The 18,066-nt window shown below is 36.3% G+C and overlaps 1 protein-coding gene across 22 annotated transcripts in view; it reads left to right on the plus strand.

Moving 5' to 3' along the window:
• The window catches only part of SLX4IP (SLX4 interacting protein), a 77,256-nt gene that overhangs the window by 20,470 nt on the left and 38,720 nt on the right, over positions 1-18,066 (plus strand). For 14 of the 22 annotated variants that reach the window (XM_068675676.1, XM_068675681.1, XM_068675687.1 and 11 more), the window contains one exon: positions 17,341-17,430. The exons of 3 other annotated variants lie outside the window; for them this stretch is intronic. In XM_068675676.1, the coding sequence (XP_068531777.1) occupies positions 17,366-17,430 (65 nt within the window). In that variant the 5' untranslated portion in view covers positions 17,341-17,365. Of the gene's footprint in view, positions 1-8,156; positions 8,481-16,864; positions 16,899-17,340; positions 17,431-18,066 lie in introns of those variants that run through there. 5 more of the 22 variants (XM_068675688.1, XM_068675678.1, XM_068675679.1 and 2 more) reach the window with 3 other exon arrangements.

The following is an 18,066-nucleotide window of genomic DNA, read 5'->3' on the forward strand; positions in this document are numbered from 1 at the left end:
AAGCTTTAGGAAGTGACAAATTGCAGGTTGAGTTTTGTGATGAACCCTTCGCCACTACTTTGAAAAACATGCTCTCCAAGTTATACACATCTGGAAAAAAATTAGTTTACATTTGTTGGTAGAAAAGCTTTCAATACCTAGTTCAGAAATCCCTCTGAGAAAAAAATCTCAGTAGAGGACCCTGAATCTCAGTATTGCCCCCTGTATTACTGCAGACAATCCTGAATAAAGATGGAATCTGATTTAAAAGCAAAGAGGAGAAACTCTAGGGCACTAAGGGATGTGGCTTAGTGGCGAGACTTGCTAGGTCATGTTGATGGTTGGACTTGACAGTCTTGAAGGTCTTTTCCAACCTACGTGGTTCTGTGATTCTACATGGCGGGGTGGCTTATTTAAGGGAGCAGGAATAAGGAGGAGAATGATGTACATGATCAGTGGAGCAGAGATGTGTAGGTAGAGTCAAACTGAAAGCTGAATAATAAAAGGTGTAATGGCAGAGTAACAGATCTCCTGGTCGCCCTTTCTTTTTCCAAAGTATGGAGGAGGGGGAGTAAAACAGGAATGAGTATAGTAGTTTGATCATGAGCTAAGGATTAGGAGTAAGAAGGGAGATCCAAACTGATGGAAAGTCTTGAGTGACAGGATTTTTTGGGGGTGGGGGTAAAGGGGGGCACAAGATTGCATTTGCCAACTGGGAATAGGGATGAGATTAGGAAAGTCTAGATGTTAGAAAGCATCGCTTTTGGGAGATGATGGTGGAAGTCATCTGCTTTATACATGTAGTATGTGCTCTACTTTGCACCATAGAAGGAAAACTTGAGGTCCCTGGAGTCAGTCAAAATATGTTTTATCCTTCTCTAGTGCTAATCTAAAGTAAGGATAATGTTTTAAGGTAGGTTAATTGTATTGGTTCAGTTGGCAGAGACTTCTGTGGTGCTTCCCATTCTGCTAATTTCCCTGTGGGAGTCAACATGTCACCATATGGTAGGTTTTACTTAATCAGTTTTCTGCCTGTCCTTACCAAGGTTGTAGAGAGAAACTGTTAAATGTAACTCATTTACCTGCAGTTATTGGTCTTTTTGGTTGTTTCTCTGTAGCATATTGTGATTGTGTTTTAAATATATCACTGACTCGCTGTAAGCATTTTTCTTACAAAGAGATGAATAATATCTGTGTAAGGCAGTTTGAGCTGCAAAAGGTAAAGTTCACTTCATGGTGGTGTTCTTAGAGGAGTAAGTCTTTAAAGGTGTACTTAACTAGAATATAGGTAAATTGTCCTAGGAGTCCATTTTCCAAGACTTTATTAGAAAGGTCAGGCCTGTTCTCGAATGTCATCTTCTAGCTATTGCTATTCTTAATCAGTTAATGGAGGATGAAATAAATCCCCATCCCTCAGCCCCACAAAAAAAAAAGTCAAAGCCTCTTATAACACAGGAAGTCTGTAAGAATAGATTTAAAAAAAAAAAATCTCATCTACATTTATATCAGGCCTAATATTTTATCTAAAAGTGTGTACACCTCCCTTGATGTCTTTTAAATACTTGTGTGTTTGTCCAAATGTTTCAAAAGATGCTCAGCTGATGAAATTGCAGGGATATTTGAAAGTTATCATTTTTCATTTAAATTTTCTGAAGCATTTTTTATGAAATTGTTTTATGAGAAGCTATTTACCAAATACTACCAATGACTATTTTTTTTTTGCTAGTCATGCATATTCAGCCATTCATCATTAGTGTATGGGTTCAAGAAGATGTAACTTTTGCTAAGCTCAGGATGACTGTTACCTATTAATTTTTTAGATCTATTACTTCCGAACATCTTCAGCCTAATAAAGGAAGGTTGAAGGCTGTATTGAAAAACTTTAAAGCCTGCAAGATTTGGAGCATATAGCAGTTTTATCATGTGGTAATCGTTAATATTAATGAATGTAAATGTTTCCACACCCTGGTCTCTAGTGTTCTCTTTGATGTTAATTACTTTGCAGTAGATCGCATAAATCCAGTCTTTGTGTCTGACAAGTAAGGGAATATGTCCTCTTAAATTAACTATGTCCCTTAGCAACATAGTAGGCCTTATTAGTTGATTAGTAACACACTTTTTTTTTTTGCTGTGTCTTCTACAAATATTTGTCCTTCTGTGTTTTTCTTAAAACTCTGAATTTGTTAATAAATTCAAGCAAAAATATATATACATACATGGGTATATTTCAGACACGTTAAAGTGGTATTTTTTTCTTCTTCTTACTAATGTGACACAGATAAAATGGACAGTATGTTCATTTGTTCCTGTCTCTGTTGTTCTCCATGATCCTGACATCCAGGAACTGTAATCTATCCTGAGCTGTCATCTGTTTTTTCATTCCTTTTAACAAAGACAGGCTAGCACACTATCCCCTTTTTAATTAAAAAAAAAAAAAAAGCTATTGCTTTCTAAATAGTAATTTCCTTTAAATGTTTTTTTTTCCTGTTGAAATATAAGGAAAAACACACAAACACGTGTGTGTGTGTGTGTATATATATATATATATATATAGTGTTTTTTTTACTTTGCAAAAGTGTCCTCTTTCCTTTGTTGGCTCATTAAATAGATGCAGACGTATAGGAACTGAAAACTCAGCCGTAACAGTCTAGCTTTGCAGATATTGTTGAAGACCCTTAGTTGTCATGGTATTACCCACTGTTATTTTCCATAGGTGATAACTGGACCAAGTGCAAAGGTTCATCTTTGCATTTTCCTCCTGTGATTTTCACTCTTGGAATTGTGCAATGGCTATAGCTCTTTTAACACTGAAGGTGTTATTATATTAATTGCATCAATCTTCATGTATTTCAGTATATTTCTGACCGCTGAGGCATCACCTAAGCTCTATCAGAAATATTTTGCAGTATATTAAAAGGACTTTCCATCTTGCCAACCTGTCTTTTTGAACTTTATGGGTTTCTAATAAGATGGGTGCAGGTGAATATTGTTAAGGAAGAAAAGAAACTTTCAGACCTGTAATATGATCTATCTGTTGGAAGAATGTTTCATGGATCTCTTTATCTCTGCCCACAGAGGGCAAAACCTTTACAAAGGAAGCTACTGTTGCACTGCTTTTCTTCCAAAGGGGAAGTGTGTTCCCCCCAAAATGACCCTGAAATTCATGGCTGAATGTCTTGAGGAAAATGCAAATGGATTTATTCCATTGAAGCTGATTGCAAACCTTTCAAATGTTGGAGCTGCGTATTTTTTTTTTTTGAAACTTTTGTTCATCTTATTCAGAAATGTGAAACCTGTAAAGGATCTACTTGTTTTTACAGATCAACAAGTTTAAGATCCTAAAGGATGGATTTTGTTCTTGAGTACAGCAAGTCATCTCTAAGTTTCTGTAAGCCTTTTTTACACCTATGCATAAATGTTATGATGGCAGAATTTGATGCTGTCTTGTTTTGCTTTGTTTTTAAAGTCTATTCATTTTTATTGCTGGTACTATTGTTGGTATGATTTGCTTCTGTAGCTGAGATCAATTTTGCATGACAGTCATTAAAAAAAATTACATATAGGAAACTCTGTTAAAAGTAATGGTGAAAACAAGTTGATTAAATATAACACACTGCTGTAAAAACAGTAGTCTTTAAAAAAAAACAACTAAACAAAAATCACGGCTTCTGTTTATGCCGTATTGATCTGTGGTCCTGCTCTTTATGTAGGAGTAAAAGCGCTCTTGGCAGATATGGTTAATGTATGTAGATTCTTGGCAGATTTTATTCTAAAACCTCCAAAGCTTTCTTGTAATACTAAGCTGTAAAGAATAGCTGCTTGAAATATCCTTCATATCCCATGCATACTGAGTGCAAGTGCTTTTTAAAAATCCCTGCAAAATAATAAATTTTTTTTAAAAAAAAAGTCTTGCAATGTTAAAGCTTCAGTGGAAAAAAAATCTGACAGGTTACATTTCTTATATACTTTTGTGCTTCCTCTGAAAGAAAAACTTTCCCAAATGGTCAAAGCAGTGTACTGAATGTGACCAGTAATTTCATGTAAGCACTTAAGTTCATAGCCCCCATCAGAATTCCTTGCTTGGGTATCGGATTCTTTGCAAAGGTATTTTCATTTCTGGCCACTATCTTTACGCTATTAAATGAATGTAAGTTGAGGGTGAGTTTATCTGCAAGGTCATAGTGAAACTTAAAACTTGATGTACAAAGTATACTTACCAAGGTTGGAACTAGAAGTAAACCGACAAAGAAAAGTATATGGCCATGCTGATAGTTATAAATTAAGTGTCAAGGTTTCAAATCTGGGAAAGTATCATTAGAATTTATAAAGTTCTAGCTAAATAGTCCATTCTCCTCACTTCAGACATCTGTTATTGGTTATTGTTTGAGTGACCACCGTGTACATTATACAAAAAGGAATGTGTTTTTTGTAAGATCTCTGCTAATGTGGTAGATAAAATCCCAGCGTTTGATAGCAGTGCCAAAGGGCAAAGAGGTGCTGAACAATATTCCTCATCTTTACCATAACTTTCCTTCCTGGAAAAACAGGCTTTGACAGTGGGAAAATGAAGACAGAGATAAGGAGAGGCGGAAAGAAGCTTGGGAACTGAGAATGATATAGACCAGAACTGTGCTTCAGTGAGCAGGGGAAAAAAAAAAGTTTTTTCTTACACTGATGGCACAAAAATATTTTTTGTTGTTGTTGATTACAAATCTGAGTTATACATCCTTGATATGGTAATAAATTAAAAGGACTTGCAAGTTAATAAACAGTTGTCTTTCTTGGCATGTAATGTAGGCTGGCCCTGGTTTTCACTTCTCTGTCAACTGATCATTGTTTAAAGAAACATGCACTGTTCTTATTAAAGCAGAATGCTATGTTGCTCTTGATTTTTAAGGTCTTTAAGTTTTGAGAACGTTTTTCAGAGAGGCAAAATTGGAACTGATGAAAACAATGCCTCTTGCAGGATATGAAGCAGCTGGCAGTGGTAGCTATCTTGTTTTTACTGTTTGTGGGCATTAAATTGCAATGCAGCAGGTAGCAATGCTTGTTGCTTGTAAATCATGTTTCTTTTACCCTTACAGAGCTAAGCAGATAGGTGCATGTTATGGACAATTAGTTGCACTGAGGATATAAGTCAGTCAGTTTTATTTTACAGTTTTAATAAGTTGCTGGATTGACATAGCCATGGCAGTTAACCAAGATTTAGTTCAGTTGAAATCTTAGGTGCTCTTTATTAGCATATCTTAATTTACTGAGCTGCCTTCTTCTGTAAGTTTTTCTATAGCCTCCATCCATTTAGAAGATGCATTAAGGAGGGAGGTATTGTGACCTTGGTAGGCATGAAGAAAGTCTTAAATGAAGAATTTAAAGTAATGGGAAATACCATGAAGCATTAGAAGACCTATGGCACGTCTTTATAATGTGCTTAATAATAGAGCAAAGCGAAAAATAATCTGTTATATGTAGAAATATGTATCTTTAACTAGAAAGTGATTAAAATAAAAAAGGGACCATTTTATGTGAGAATATTGTCTTAGAGACAGGAGATTTTTTTTTTCCAGTTGTTTGGTTTAACTGTAGGGGGAATCTGGGAGCTGAGTGAAGCAGAATCAGTATGAGAGAGGAGAAAGAGAGAGGGAATAGTGCACAGCAGGAGAGAGTACTAAGACATTTGTAGAGTTTTGCTATTTACTAAGATGTCATTAAAAGCTGAAATTTTTGAAGCAGAGACATTTACTTTGAAAATTCAGCTGTAAAAGAATCCATGGGTTTTAATACAGTTTAGCAGATCTCATTCTTTTTGAACTTCCTCAGTTCCATGTTTTAGGCAATGCCTCATATGATAGGACTAGTAAATCTCTTAGAACAATGACTAACCCTTACAAGTACACAGATTAGCATAAGCCCCATTAAGGTAGAATTAATGAATATGTATTTTTGTGTAGTACATTGGGGGAAAAAAAATCGAAACACAGTTCGTAGAGCAAAGTCATGCATCACAGCCTACTGGCTTCTTTACAGGATCCAGTGAATGTAATGAACAGGGAAATCTGGTTGCTGTAACCCACTTATTTTCCCTGAATATGGTTGGCAAGGTGCTTCACTGAAGTTGCTAAAAGTGAGCTAAAAAAGGTGGTCCTTAAATAGATTACCTGGCTAGCAGATAAAGGGAGAAGGAGCCGAACAGGGAACTCTGGGACAGATGCTGTTTGTAGATCATCTGAAAAGGGAGCTGAATAGCAAAGACTTGCAATGAAGTGTTTGGAAAAAAAAATCTCAGTATTTAGTGGCTGTACTATAAAATGACAGATGAATAAGTAAAGATGATGTCTTGGGGTGAGGGAGAACAATTTTGCACATGGATGCTGGGTCCTGAACAACTTATCACCACACGGGAGTGAGTTCTTAAAGCTTATAATTTCTGAAATCATCAGCTTAATTCACTGCAGTGTTTTAAAACACGAAGTAAGTTTTTGGAATTATTAGGAACAGAATGAAGGAAATGTAAGTTATACCATCACCGAGCTGTGGTGCAAACTGAGGGCATGTCTACTTATACACTGTGTATGTTTATAGCTCTCCTTAGTGAAACTAAGAATTCCTAAGAGGTGTGGAACTTCTTCAATATAAGGAACAATTTATTACACTTCAGCCTGGAAGAGAGACAGCTGGAGGTGAGAATAATAGTGGTCTGTTAAGTTATGATGGCACCATGCATGGCGTTGTGTTCTAATTTAACAACTGAGGGCGTTAAATGAAACCATGGTAATTTTGAAATGAGCTAGGAGATATGGTTCCTCATGCATGTGAGATTGGTTTGTGGGACTATGTGCCCAAGAATGTTGTGGATGCAAAAAATTGAGTTTTATAAACTAGTTTGATAAATTCTGGGAGAAAACAATCACTGAGGACTTCTAAATACAAATGCAGGCTGAAGAACCCTGCAACCTCATGTTACTGAGCATCTAATACATCTACTGAGGAAAGCGTTATTATTTGCTTATTTCTTTTATATCTGTAGACGTATGCTAGCCACTGTCAAACACAGGATATGGTTCACTGTGGACCTCTGGATTGACCCAGTATAACTTTTTATATATTTAAAATATACATTTTGTTACATAAAATCAACACTATTTATCATTTTAAGTGATTTTAATGTTTTCCTTCTGTGTTAGGATTGCTGCTAATTAACACTGGAACTTGACTTTTATAAACAGAATTGTGGGAAATATTTCCCACATATTTCCAATTAGTAACATAATCCATGGGACATTTGGAAAAAAAATGCTTTGAAATTTAAAACTTCAACTTTTTAAAAATGCGTTTCTAAATATCCTTTTTAAAAATGCATTTCCAGATACTGGTTGATATCCTAGGTACTGATAGCATTTTTAATATTACTAAGTTATGTCCTTTTTCTTTTTTGAAGCTACATATTTTTTTAAGCTCAACAAAATAGAGAAGTTTTGAGACTAAATCAGTCTTCCCCCCTCCCCCCCCTCCAAAAAAAAAAAAAAAAAAAGACTTGTCTGAAATCCTGGGAGCATGTTGTTTCTATTATACTTCATAATAGGTGAAAATGAGCAATGTGTTACCCAGATTCTCTGTACATTGTATTAAAATCAGTGTTTTCTCTTGTGTGTTCATTACCTAATTGACCACATGTGAATGAAATACCTATCAATGCGTTTAGTGTAAAAAAGAATTACAGAAACTGACAAAAACAGTTATAGATTATGCTATACTCCTGGAAAGTACTGCGTTTCTTTATTTCTGTGTTTATTCAGTGTTTGTTTTCTTATTAAAAACATTCACACAGAGTTTAGATAATCTTTCCCCTAGTGGAGGAGACTCAAGTAGATTAATGAGTTTTTACAGACTTTTCAAAAAGTGGTAGGCACTCCTCCCAGCCCCAGCCAGAGAAACTGAGTTGTAGAAAGATAATTTTCAGGAGTCTTTGTTGTTGTTGTTTCAAATTCTTGATGTGCCTGTTAGGTGCATGTAAATACACATGAATATATGTGTATTGCTAATGCAGTGCACACCTGCCTTCAGGTGATGTGTTACTGAGCCCCTCCTGAAGGCCTAATGGCAGAGCACAGATGTACTTTGTCAGCTGCATCTGATTTAAGCTAAGACATAGTCACCTGCCACCTGCTTTTCATTGCTCTGCTCTCCTACCCGAGGTTGACACTTGGGTGTGCTAGGATCGATGTGTGAATAGACATTCCCTATTTGTTTCTATCAAAAGGTTCTGATTTAACTTAACCCTTTAAAACAGGTGTTGTATCAGAAGCAGTTTAGTTAGGGGTCAGCTGTGCTCATTCTGTCCCGAAATAGTAACTTAGGGCAGAAGCAAGGTGGAAGAAGCATGGGCAAGGAGGGGACAAATTGGGAAATGAGCAGCCTGCCTGGTGACAGCATGTCTGACAGGAATCTGGGGACCTTCCACCACTCATTCTTACTCATCAGTAACTCCTCAGTGTTCAATTATGGTAACGTTTTCGATGTTTTTATAAACCAGGCATTGCTACTTTTCTTTTTTCGTCATTTTTGGTTTTATTTATGCATGAAGTCTATTTATTATATGGTATATTCAGTGGCAGATGAAAGCCTTTTTCACTGGAACGCTCAGGAAAGAAAAATACATATTCCTTTGCTTCATAGCTGGTAATTTCTTGCAGTTTTTGCTGATCTGTTTCCATTTGGAGATACTGTGTATCCTCCATCCATTTGATTCTGCTTTTTCAGGGTAAGAGGTAGTGTCCCTTGTTTACTGTATGTTTGCAGATAGTGTTGATTATTTTGTTGACCTTTCCTATATTTCATGGTGACTAAATATGCTACCACTTGATTTAAGGGTTTTGTCCAAAGGAGGTGTCTTTTGTAATGTGCCATTTTCAGAAGTGAATCACTTCTTATTTGTTACGTTATTTCTGGAAAAGCTTTCATGCAGTTCTGAAACTTTCCTGGCTTAGTTTTATTTGAAAGACAAATTATTTTAAAATGCAGTTAAAAAAAAAAGTTTTTTATGCCCTTGGAAAATGTAACATTTCAACTACTTAAGCAAATTTAACAACATGAAGAAATCCTTTTAATTTGGCTTGCTAGTCCTTTTTGCAAATAAAAAATACTTTGGCTTTATGTATTTGTCTTAAAGCCTGAGCATGTGTAATCAATGTATCTTTAATCTGGTAAGTTATTTTGGCATCAGGATTTAACATCTGCAAATATTTTATATTGAAACATGGACTGCAGATGTTTGGTTTTCTGTTGCCTCCTGCTTCCCCCTCAAGTAGTTGCCTGCTGCGGTAGGTAACATCTTCATAAGAGGGAGGGAAGGAAGTAAGTTTTAGTGCAGGTGAGACCTTGTCTCTTAGTATAAAAAGGAATCAGAGGCTTTGTGAAATAGTTGCAAAGTTAGGGAACGTGGAATGATTTCCTGCTTGGGTCCTGCCCTCGCTTCCCTGTTCTGTTTTTATGAGAAGGAAGTCAGCCCATCCCTGCAGCTGTTGTACAATGTGCTCGAGAAATATCTTACGGGATGCATCATGTGCTTGGGAGCTGCTGCTCCCTTCATCTTAGTAACGTGTGTGCTACCTTCCCAAACAAACACTGGACTTTTGCTCTTTTATCTCCTGTTCACTTTACAAGAATTATGTAAGTAGTGTTTTACATGGTACCCAGTGTCTGGATTGATCTCGCACAGTTTACATCAAAAGATATTTGAGATGGTGTCTTTTTACTTTAATTTTTATTGTATTTAATTTTCTTGTCATGACTAGAATATGCAGAAACATGAAATCAGCTGGCAAATTACTAAGCTCCTTAGCCATCCTGCATGGCATATACTTAACAAATGCATTAGTAGCTTGCCAATACATATGTGAAAATCTTTTGTTATACTTCAAAGCTTGGCTTGTTATTATTAAAATACAGCATGTAAAGTGTATATTTAGAAAAGCTGTGAAAAATATTTAACAAGTTAAATGTCTGAAACAGGCACTTAGGTATTTTTAATTGCTGGCTGTAATTTCTCTAGAAAATTATACGGTCACTGTACCGTTCACAATTTCTAGGTTAGTCACCCTCCTGTTTCTTAGCAGGCTTTTAATAAGCAAACCCTTTAATATGTTGTGAAACTCCAATCATTCTAGTTATTTTAACCAATCACTAGACCTGTGTTGGTTAGAAATAGCTAATTTGAAATTCAATTTAGTTACTATGTTGAAGTGTGGTAGAAGTTGGTAATGAGCTACATGTATCTATGATCTACAGTGCTGAAATCAGAGGAAACAATGGTCGTTGTGTTACGTCAATGCTTAATATGATGATACCTTCTACTGTTTTATCTGATCATCAATACAAAGTGAATGAATTCAACTATGCAGAGCTCTTCGTGTAGGGTACTTGCTAGATTCTTTATCTTTTCCTGAGTAAGAACCTAAATCCTGGCATTGACTTTGTAGAACCACAAAGGATGTGCCAAATTCTAGTTCGGTACTGCAGTGACACAGCCATTCTCATCGTGAGTTGCTTTCATAACACCAAACTTGTGTAGTCAATAATACCTTAGGGTGAGAGCTGGTAAGGTAGCTCTCACCTTATCTGCACCCGCTTACCAAAGGTCAAGTGATACACAGTGATGTGCTATCCTGTGTCACCCTATTGATTTGTCCAAGCCCTATACAACGTCCTTAATATTTACAGATAAAAAATAATTTCACGTAGATTAACTGTGAACTTGTTCAGCTACCCAGTTGCCAAGGGGTCCCATGCCCCCCTCCCAGTAAAGCAGTGTCAGAAATGCAGGTTGCTGCAGAGATAAGTACTTCGTCGTGGCCTGCTAGCTATGATTCTAAAGATGCCGGAGTATTTATAATACTATTTCATGACAAAAGGGTGAAAGCAGCTTGTTGGAATCTCAAATTATCTTTCTATTATCTTGAACAAATACTATGCTGCTATTTCTGTTTTTCTGGATCAGTTCTGCCACAGGCAGGGACATGGTATATATTCTTTCAAAACAATGTTGAGATTGCGCTGTTACTTGGAGACTTTGCCCTGAGGAAAAACTCACTTTTTGCAATTGTTTGAGCTCCAGCTACATGACTCCTTTCAATATGTGGGCTACAAAACCTCCTACGGAATTGGGACCAGACCAGCATAGATTGACAACCTAAATTAACCTTAATTCTCTCATGCAATTTAGGCCCCTTTTTCAACATTGTACCTGATAGAGCAGTTCTCCAAGACCAGTTCAGATATTTAGATTAAGTAATGACTGCTTAGCCTGACTTCGGATAATGAACTGAAGGGCTCTGTTTGCACTGAAATGTTTTTGCATTGCTTTAATATATATATATATATATATATATATATATGCAAATGCTGTTGTTTTACCATTGCAAATACTTAGGGTGTTCTTGAAGGAGTTGTGCTGATTTACTCTTCTGATTTGGGTTGATCTCTCATAATTATGTGCTTTAACAACAATATGTTAGTCCTTAATTTGAAAATCACCATTATAATATACAACTCTATTATAATACACAGCTCCATCGGATTTGAAACTACTTAGATTTCTTTATGCTTTTCTAGCAGGCCACTGCTCCCAAAAGCTTGATTTAAAGGCTTGTTCTCTGCTTACACCTCCATGGTGGCATGGGAACCCCTACACGTGGTCTCAGTACTCCTATTATAGCTCGTTGATTGAGTTTTCAGGTGCTTGTTTTTCCTTCACTAAAACACCAGAAGATTGAATCTTTGAGGATAGATCTTCAAGTTACAAGAATGCACTGAAATGCACGGTCATTGCTGTTGATTTGTTTTTTCGCTTTTTGGTGCAGAGTGATCCCACAGATTTTGAAAGCAAGGGATGAAGGAGATGTATGTGTTAGCTGGTCACCAGAATCCATCTTTAATCAATCTTTGTCAAAACTTTTTAAAACTCTTGGAAATATGGTCCCATTTGAGATTTCCAAAGAGCAGTCTGGTTGTTTGCTGGACAGTCAGGAGACTGCAGTTAGCACACAGCCCAAGTGCCATAAAGTTTTCTGATTCACAGCAGAGCACACTCTATGGGCACAGGTTTCTAGTTGCTCTTTTAGTTGTGCAGATCTTCCATCTCTTCCCCTTTTTGTGATTCAGGATCCTGTAATCCAGTTCTGCAAGCAGTACAAGCAGCTGTGGATCCCCCTAGAATATAGCGAATAGAGCGGCTTTGAGCACATTTTGGGTTAGAACTCTTCTCAGAAGCATGAAGTATTTCCTAAAAACAACCAAAAAACAACCTCACAAGCTTTGCAAAATTTCCAGAACCAATAGATCATTATTTAGAAAAAAGATCAAAAGCAGATGAATATTTACTTAATGGTTTCATTTATTAAATCTCAATCATTCCAAAGAATGGCCTTGCAATTTCTGATGTCAGGTGTCCCCAGATCTCCTCTGTTCCCATACAGGTGTCAGCAGCAGTGATGGCATACACAGCTGTCCTAAGCCATGTGTTTGTGCAGGTTGAGGCATTTGCTTGGAAAGTATATCCTATGCTTTGGGAAACTCTTTATATTGGTTTGAATCATAGTACCCCATTGATATACTTACAAAATTAATTCATCTTTCATTTATATAATGACAAATACAAAAACACGCCTGTGCTGTACTCTCACTTACTTAAATGATTTTTGTCTGTTGCTCTTGTTCCAGAAGAGAAAAAGTGTCAAAATACTGAAAATCATTTTTGGTGATGTGTAAACAAAAGTAAAACTTGTCACTTTCTTTGGAGTTAGAAAAGTAAAGGAGGAGAACAACTTTTTCTTCTAAGAAAAAATGGAAAAGGTGAAAATAGCATCCATATATTGCCGTGATATATTTGGCAGAGACCAGTACAATACTTAATTATACTTAACACAGTAGATTTTAGAACTGATGTAACTGAACTTGGAACATTTGATTCTAGAAAGAATTTGGAAAGAATGGAATACATTAAGAATATTTTTCTGGTTATTATAAGAGAAGATTATAATCTCAAGCTTTTTACCATTTATTTTCACAATATCTCTTAGCCATGCTTTTGCCACCTAGAGACTGTTGATAGGCTCTGTCTGTGATGTCCTTGGTAGCCATTTCCAGCCTTGCGATGTGTTTTGGTGGTCATCAGGGTCTAGTCTAATTATTTTTTAAACTACTGACATAATCTGAATATGAAATAAAATTATCTCTGTATCCAGATACCTCAACTTTCTGGGAAGTTAAAAAGATGAGGAAGACTCCCTGTATGCTTAGCCTGGAGAATTCGAAGTTTTACTGCGTAGGGCATGCTTCTCTACAAGTGGAACTGAGAAATGCGCTTCAAAATCACTATTAATTAAAATTGATAATAAACAAAGCAAGGCTTTTAGGGAATGATACTGTCTTGCTCTAGACCAATTAATGTAACAAATTCCTTGAGCTTCTGGGACTACAAAAACCACTCTGATGTGAAGCAGAGGCACAAAGCACAGGCTAACTGGTAGCCTTAGGCTGATGGTGTCACCTATGTTTGCAGCTGTCCTGGAAAGGGGAAGCATGTGTGACAGTTGCAGCCAGGCTCCCTCCCTCTCGCTCCCAAAGGCTAGCCAAAGACTGTATGTTTGCTTTTTAACCAGGCGTCAATTAATCCTGACCTCTGGCCCACATCTGTAAAATAATTACAGAAATGGGAAATGCTAATGTGTCTTGGGAGGCTGGCTCTCCGTTCCTGTCTGGACTAATACGATAGAGTACATTTGGAATGATGTAGCTGAGCATAAAATCAGCATGCATCCCAAATATTTTGTTTATAATGACTGTTTTTAGGTTATTAAAAGCAATCCAATTTCAAGAAATAAGAGCCCTGATGTAGGGAGCAGTCTTACTCATTGCCACGCTCATCTTCACAGTATCTGCTTGGGTTTATCTACTTGTAATCCATCTAATATCTGATTATCCCAGGCCATGGTTTTAACAGGTTATGAGAAGATGGCTTTCCTTGACAGAGTTACCACTTTGCATTGGTATTCATTCAGTTTACATTACGTGCCTGGTTATCTTTTCCATTTGCAGAATCTATGAAGTGTTTGATGTATTTGTATAAACAGTTTGATTCCAGAAAATATGTTCTAAATTAAATGCCATTGCTGTACAACAGTACACTGACAACATTCTGAGACAATTTAAAACCCTATGTTTAATAACAATGAATGATATTAGACTGTTATGGTGAGTACATTAACATCAGCAAAATCAGCTTGTGAAAATGAAGAGTCTTGAATTCCAGAATTATAGAGGATATCAAATTGACACATCTGTTTCTGTCTTTAATTTTACAGTAAAATGTTATTCTAGTGATTCTTGACATAAGTTTATCTCAAAAAATCAGGTGTTCAGGCCTCAGTTTTGAGAACTGCATCTCAAAATCATTTCCACTACAAATTTTGAGATACGTTGAAAATATAATTAAAAAAATGTTTTTATTTAATTTTTAGTTTGCCTTTGAGTTTACATGACATAAGGGTAGTGAGTTGCTTCTTGCAGCCACAATGACTGGAAATTCTGCATTTTCTCCAAAATAAAAGCTAGTATTTTCAGGGAATTATGTCTTCAGAGTAAAAATAAAAATTGTTTAGAAAGTTTTATAAGAACACCAGATCTATTAACGTAAACACTGTACATCTTTCTTCCCATTTTCTCCATTCTCCAGTTATTTTGTATTGAAATTTAGACTGTACAGGGAACTCTTCCTTTGTGCTGGAGCAGCCAAAACTGTATTGAGCTGCTTGTAAATATCATCTGTAAAGCTGTATCACGTGGAGAAGTGTTGAGTATAAATAAAGGTGTAGGGTACAAAGTGCTTTGTATAAAGTCAGCGTGCAAAGGTGTCTGCATAGGAGCTTTGTATCATATTCAGGGCTTAGGAGAAATAGCAGTTAACAAGACCCGGCAAGATCTGTGCTTATACTTTTACTCCCCTTACTCCTTTTTGGCTGGAGCAGTTATGATTCCTTGTGTCTAAAGCTCCTCTACCTGAGTGGGGAAACAGTTGGCTTTTTGATGTTGACATAGTTCCAGATATGGTGTCCACAAGAAGAGTACTCCAAAACTCCAAGGGATAGAAGTCTTCCATTAAGAAAACTCATCTGTTCCAAAATTTACACACTACTCTCGCATATTTGGTTTTCTTTGAAGTATTACAAATGTTTGGTCAGTTTCTAATGTTTTAAGATAACTTGGAACTGTTTCAGCATATTGTTTGAAATATGATTATTTTCTGTTTTCAAGTAGTTTCAAGATTGGCAAATGAAACAAATATTGCGATTCAAAGGAAAAATGACAAACATTCTCACTGAAAACGTGTCTTTGCTGGCATGTGTATGCGTATATTTCTACATACATCAGTATCTGTATCTATTGGGTAAATAAAATTTCTGCAGTCAATACCAAATCATGTAAGTTAACATCTAGCATTAGATAACGGAATTTTTCTTGATGTATCAAGTAATTGTTTGTTGTAGTAAGTTCCAAACCATGAATATCGTACTGCCCTTCTCTTCCTATAATATGCAGTAGCTGTTAACTTTGATGTTCAGTAGTCAACTCAAAAGTTTGCTGGAGCTGACTAATGATTCACCAGAGATTTTTGAGAGAGATTTTGCCATCAATTTAAAGCTGGGAGAGGTCTGCTATTGCAGCCATCTGGTAATTCTTGGGTCTCTGGAGAAAAGAGAAGCCTTTTGATAAAACAGATCAAAGCATTCTGGTCTTTCAGTGCCTGATACCTATAAGTAACTTAGAACTGATTTCAAAATGCCAGCCTCATTTGCTAAACTCTTGCATTCTAGTTATGACACAATATTGATCAAGCATTATATTTTTAAAAATATTTGAATAATTATTTACATTATTCTGTTCATAGATAATTAAGTGAATTTAGTTACCTAAGTGTTTTGTAATCTCAGAAATATCTAATTTACTGGCTGTGCTGTCATGATTAGTAAGGATCATGCTTCAATCCTGTTGCTTTTTGTCTGTACTAACCACACAGGTAAGGAGACTCCCAAAGGCTGTTCTTTTGCTATACCACAAGCCCAAGATGTACACGTGCCTTTCGGATTGTAGGTCATGTTCAACTGTCCTGTAAGAATAAGTACCACATTATTTCTAGAAATAGTTGTGTTAGCACTTGGAGTTCTAGCACGGGCTATGCAGATGTTTGGCAGTGTAGAGCAAATACAGAGACTTAGGACAGGAATGAATGCCGCGACCTCCCTTTGAAATGAGACCGGTCTCACTCTGGATTGTACATACACATTTGAGACTTGTCTGGTATCTGGATGCTGTTTCTATTCCATCAGACATTCCAGATGTGCAATTGCCATGACCACATATGTCCGGTCTTCTCAAAGACAGTTTGTTGCAGCACGACAGTGGCACAAGTAGCCAAAAGAGAATGGTGATGTTGGCTCTTACCTTGCAAGTTGTTTACTTCAAGGACGAATGAGATTTGGTGCTGTAGTACAGTAGAAGAAAGGGAATGCTTTTGCTTACAACGTACTGTACTTCTGCATGTGAAATGAGGCATTATTCTTTTGGTAGGGTACAGTAGGTCTAAGGAGATGTGTTTGCACCCGATACACTGACAACCGGAAATAATTAAGTCTTGTATGTTGCTGTCCTCAATTAAGGCCTATTAAGGAATTTTAGAAATAATTAACATGACTTGGGTATAGCCTGCATCATCCTAGCAATTTCATATCACAGTAATTAACAAGTTAGTCTTGTTATCATTTAACCATTCAAAGTATTGGCTAAATGACAGATGCCAATGAATATTCTTCAAACATGCTGTTTCTTTTATTAGGTAATTTGGAAAGAGGAAAAGACTTCTAAAGAGGGTGAGGTTTTAAAGAATTAGTGATTTTATGATAGCTAATATAGTACTAAATTATCAGAAAATATAATGATGGGGATGTGGTGAGGAAATAATTTATTTTTCATGTGGTAAATTTTGCCTGAACTCAGATTTTGAAGTGGCCTATAGGTTGAAGAAAGTTCAGTGTGCTTGTGCTTGCTCTTATTGTTTAAATGTTTTAGTTAACTACCCATGATATGTGTCTGGCACCATTATTTCTCATTAAATCCACAGACAATGATGGTAAATTTTTGATTCCGTATTTTATAACCTTCCATGAGCTTTTATATGATGCCTGCTGTATTGCTGAATCAGATGCATATGCTTACCTGATTGTTTACTTCCTTCTCTGCTTGATATTTGCTTCCTAGCAGCTACAGTTGAACCTTTTTTTTCTCTTTTTTTTTTTTTTTTTTCTCCTCCAGTGTGGGAACTTTGCTGTTTTGGTGGATGTTCATATTTTGCCTCAAGGCTCCAGTAAAGACACCAGCTGGTTTTCAGATCACGAGAAAGAGGTACAATAAATATCAAGTCTACTTCAAAGGCATGTGGTTGCAGGGAAAAACTTGGATCACATAGAACTGTTCAGACTTTTTCAGTGTTATGTTGAGAATATTGCTAGTTATACCTAACTGTGAACGGTTGCTGTGGGACCCCTAAGTGTGCTTTTTGGGTCACTAATGACCACTTTCTATTTACCTTTTAATTTTTAAACTGTGTGTGTGTGTGCGCGCATGTGGTTTTGATTTTTCTGTCTTAAATAACTTCATTTTTAAAAACATACCTCTCATGGTATGTTTCTCTTTTGTAAACTATCCTGAGTGATGAAAAATGGATTTTGACAGGTATCGTTTCTGCAGGGCTTGTTAGTGAAATATCTGTTAATTGCTTTGCCTCATTTTGAGAAGTTTTTTTTTTTATTTAGAGAGCAAGTGCTTGAGAAGGTTTTTTTTTTTTTTTTTATTTAGACAGCAAGTGCAAGAAAATACAATGAATATGCATGATAAAGCGCTGTAGAACCACTGTGTCTTCTTAAAAGAGATTGCCAATCTTTATTTTTAAATGTATTGTTTAAAAATCCAGAAAGCAGCTGAAATCTTGGAAAATCAGAGCATCAGTGACCAGCAAAATTAGGAGTGTAGCTTTCATCA

The sequence above is a fragment of the Anas acuta genome, chromosome 3 (genome assembly GCF_963932015.1).
Source record: "Anas acuta chromosome 3, bAnaAcu1.1, whole genome shotgun sequence".
In the NCBI taxonomy this organism is placed as follows: Eukaryota; Metazoa; Chordata; class Aves; order Anseriformes; family Anatidae; genus Anas; species Anas acuta.